General features: G+C 36.6%; 1 protein-coding gene across 1 annotated transcript; it reads right to left on the bottom strand.

Annotated features, from left to right (window-relative positions):
- Positions 1 to 423: 423 nt before the first annotated feature.
- LOC134654943 (uncharacterized) lies at positions 424 to 2,148 on the bottom strand. Its single transcript, XM_063510365.1, has 2 exons — positions 2,002 to 2,148; positions 424 to 1,927 (listed from the first exon to the last, which is right to left on the bottom strand). Exons 1-2 carry the CDS (start codon positions 2,041 to 2,043, stop codon positions 467 to 469), a joined length of 1,503 nt encoding a protein of 500 aa, XP_063366435.1. The 5' UTR covers positions 2,044 to 2,148; the 3' UTR covers positions 424 to 466.
- Between the last annotated feature and the right edge of the window lie 743 nt (positions 2,149 to 2,891).

Below are 2,891 nucleotides of genomic sequence, written 5' to 3'. Positions count from 1 at the left end.
TTAGGTACCTGCAATAATATGTTACTCTTCGAAGGCCGCAAAAATATGTGACATGCTCTTATGGCTATGGCTCTACAAATAAAATCGTGTCAGATATTTTTGCGGCCATCGTTGTGTAACATATTATTGCAGGTGACTGTACCTACATACCTACTAAAACAAACACAAAGGAATCGAGTAATACTCGTAGTCATACATAAAGGCAGTAAAGTAAGAAATGTCGGCTCGGCCTAGCCGCGGCCGACAATATAATTTCAATTTCTGTAGTCTTTTTGAATCCCCAGAATGACGTGGCTGGCTACTGTAATATTATGAATTTTAATAAAAAAAGTTGAAGAGCGCTAGCTTTTAGCAATTCAGGCTAGAATAAATTTTGTGGGGCCCTATTATTGGCTCAAGAAATTGCAAAGGAAGTATAACGACACTATTAAGTAAACATTTATTGGGAAACATTCACGTATAGATTTCACGATGGGGGTTTTACATCAGTCGCTTGATACAAGGAATTGATAGCGATGTCTGACGACACGTACGCCATCGACTTTGCTAGCGTAGCTAATGATAGGGAATCCATTATTATCCGATTTGCAACATGGTTCAACTTAGCCCCGTGCGACTGAGCAGTATATTTCAATGCAAGCTTGATAACTCTCTCACATGCAAGCGATTTTGAACTAGCACTCTTAGCTTCCTTACCAGCTTGCTGCGCCGCGGTTTTCGCCAGATTCATCATTAGCTCTTGATGGTTCGCCATACCATTTTTAGCGTACCTTACAGACATTTGCACCTCGATGGACGCAGTCAACGCCCGACGCATAGCCACAACGCTAGCTGCTGTCAAATACGCTACATCACCTGCATACAGAATTGCTTTCTTGGCCTTTGCTTCCAGTTTTTCCATCTTCTGTTTAGCCTTCTTTTCATTTTTTGTTTCTTCCTCATACTCAGGCTGATCTAAATTAATTTCTGCCACAACATCTGCGTTTAGTGCAGGTTTGTAAATATTGTCTCTTGGGTCCAACCAGTCATCTACTAGAATGTCTTGACTGTCGTAATTCGGTGCATCTATAACCAATTCGTGAGTCCCATTAACGGAATTTTCTATTAGTATTGGTTCTACTGTTTTATTGCCATTCCGTTCATTGTTTTCAATATCCAATGCTGTTTGATTTAAAAATCCTCTAACACCAGTAGCTAAAGTAGGTTTAGAATTCAATATATGTAACGAATTTCCACGAGGTAAAACGGAAAATGGTGATAAGGGTATTGTCATATTGCCATGCATAAGTGGTGCAGATGGTGTGACCACGTTAGTAGATTTATTCATTATAGCATCATAAATCGTCGGAACAGAATTAGTTACTGGAACTGTTAGAGCTATTTTATTTCCTGCTCCAGATATGATTTCTCTCTTTTTACGCAATGATAAATCTACAGACTGCTTCTTCGATAAAGCGCTTGCGTAGGTTATATCTTTTAATGCTGATACTATAGAAACTTCTGCCGCAATTTGAGCCAAACCATAAACTAATCGATGTAGTTCCGGCTCCGTTGAAGCTCTCGTGACACTAAGTATATTTCCTGATAAGGTTCGTGATATATAATCCAATATCCTTCGTGTTTCAATGGCTGTGATACCCTTATTTTTTCCTGGTGCTTCAAGAGCCTCTCTCGTAACTCTCGTTATCTTATCTTGAATTTCTAATTTTGACAAAATAGCTGAGACGAGATCTTTGGAAATCTGATACAGTTTTTCTTCCATTTGAGGATTTTGAGTTACATTTTTTGTTGCTTTTAATATAGAATTGTCCAGGTGCTTTAGAGCTTTGTGAGGGGAGTTAAGCAGGTAAGACTCTTCAGCAACTTTTGAATTTAATTTGGCTTTAAGATCGTGTACAGGAGATATTCCGGCAGAAACGGCCGTAATCTAAAACAATATTAATAATTAAACGGTCGTACTTTACCATAACATTGTGAAACCTTCAGACACTAGACACTTACCACGACCACCAAAATTTTAACACAATTCCTAAGTGGTCCCATTTTGCACAGTTGCTTCTCCTATGGCAAATTTCGATAAATACTCACACAATCCAAATGATCTAAAACTTTCCTTCGTTAAAGTAATTGGCAATTAACTTTTATGTGTTGTACTCACCTAACAACTAGTACCTAGTGCGTAAACTGTTTATTATTTTAACCGGCAAATGCATTATACATATTGATTCTTCGTTTGCTATGTTCAATCCGCCGATACACGAATAGAGGACGATATACAAATTCGTTGCCACTTGCAGCAGTTTCAATAATTTCGTCTTCTTTAACAATAATTGGTTGTAAGGCTTCGTCAATGATTTCACTTCTTTTAATATTATGAATTGGTTTACTATCATCAGGAATCCATACAGCTTGATCATTTGATTGTAATTTACTAGGTATATTAAGCCCATTACTTATGTAAACTAATAAGGAAAACATGTATAAAAATAATATTTTTTTGTTGACTGCACTCATCGTTTAACAAGCTGAAACTAGAACTTCCATGGTACGTGTGCGGTATTTACTTTTATATTCATAATTAGAAACTAGACGTTAATCATGAGTAACTCACTTAAATCAATTAGTATTATTCTAGCTAGGATTATCGTATTATCGACTGTTGTTTCAGACCAAAGTAAAGTCAAAGCAAATAATATTTACAAAAAGTGAGAGGAATAATAAAACAAACGAACGAACGGTGTTAAAATTAACTCTTATATTATTTATTAAACAAAAAAAAACTGAATGGGTTGAACTGAAAGGGTCTAAGTTTTAAGGCTCACATGTATACATTTAATTGCTTGCTGTTCAATACGTAAGGCATATTCGTGTCGTTGTCCGTGTCCTAAGTA

This window comes from Cydia amplana, chromosome 16 (assembly GCF_948474715.1).
Source record: "Cydia amplana chromosome 16, ilCydAmpl1.1, whole genome shotgun sequence".
Classification (NCBI taxonomy): domain Eukaryota; kingdom Metazoa; phylum Arthropoda; class Insecta; order Lepidoptera; family Tortricidae; genus Cydia; species Cydia amplana.
This window is presented reverse-complemented; position numbering and strand designations above follow the sequence as displayed.

Coding starts and splice junctions, on each gene's coding strand:
- LOC134654943 (XM_063510365.1), bottom strand. CDS start 2,043: ATGGGACCACTTAGGAATTGTGTTAAAATTTTGGTGGTCGTG. Junction 1,928..2,001: donor TTAAAATTTTGGTGGTCGTG/GTAAGTGTCTAG, acceptor ATATTGTTTTAG/ATTACGGCCGTTTCTGCCGG.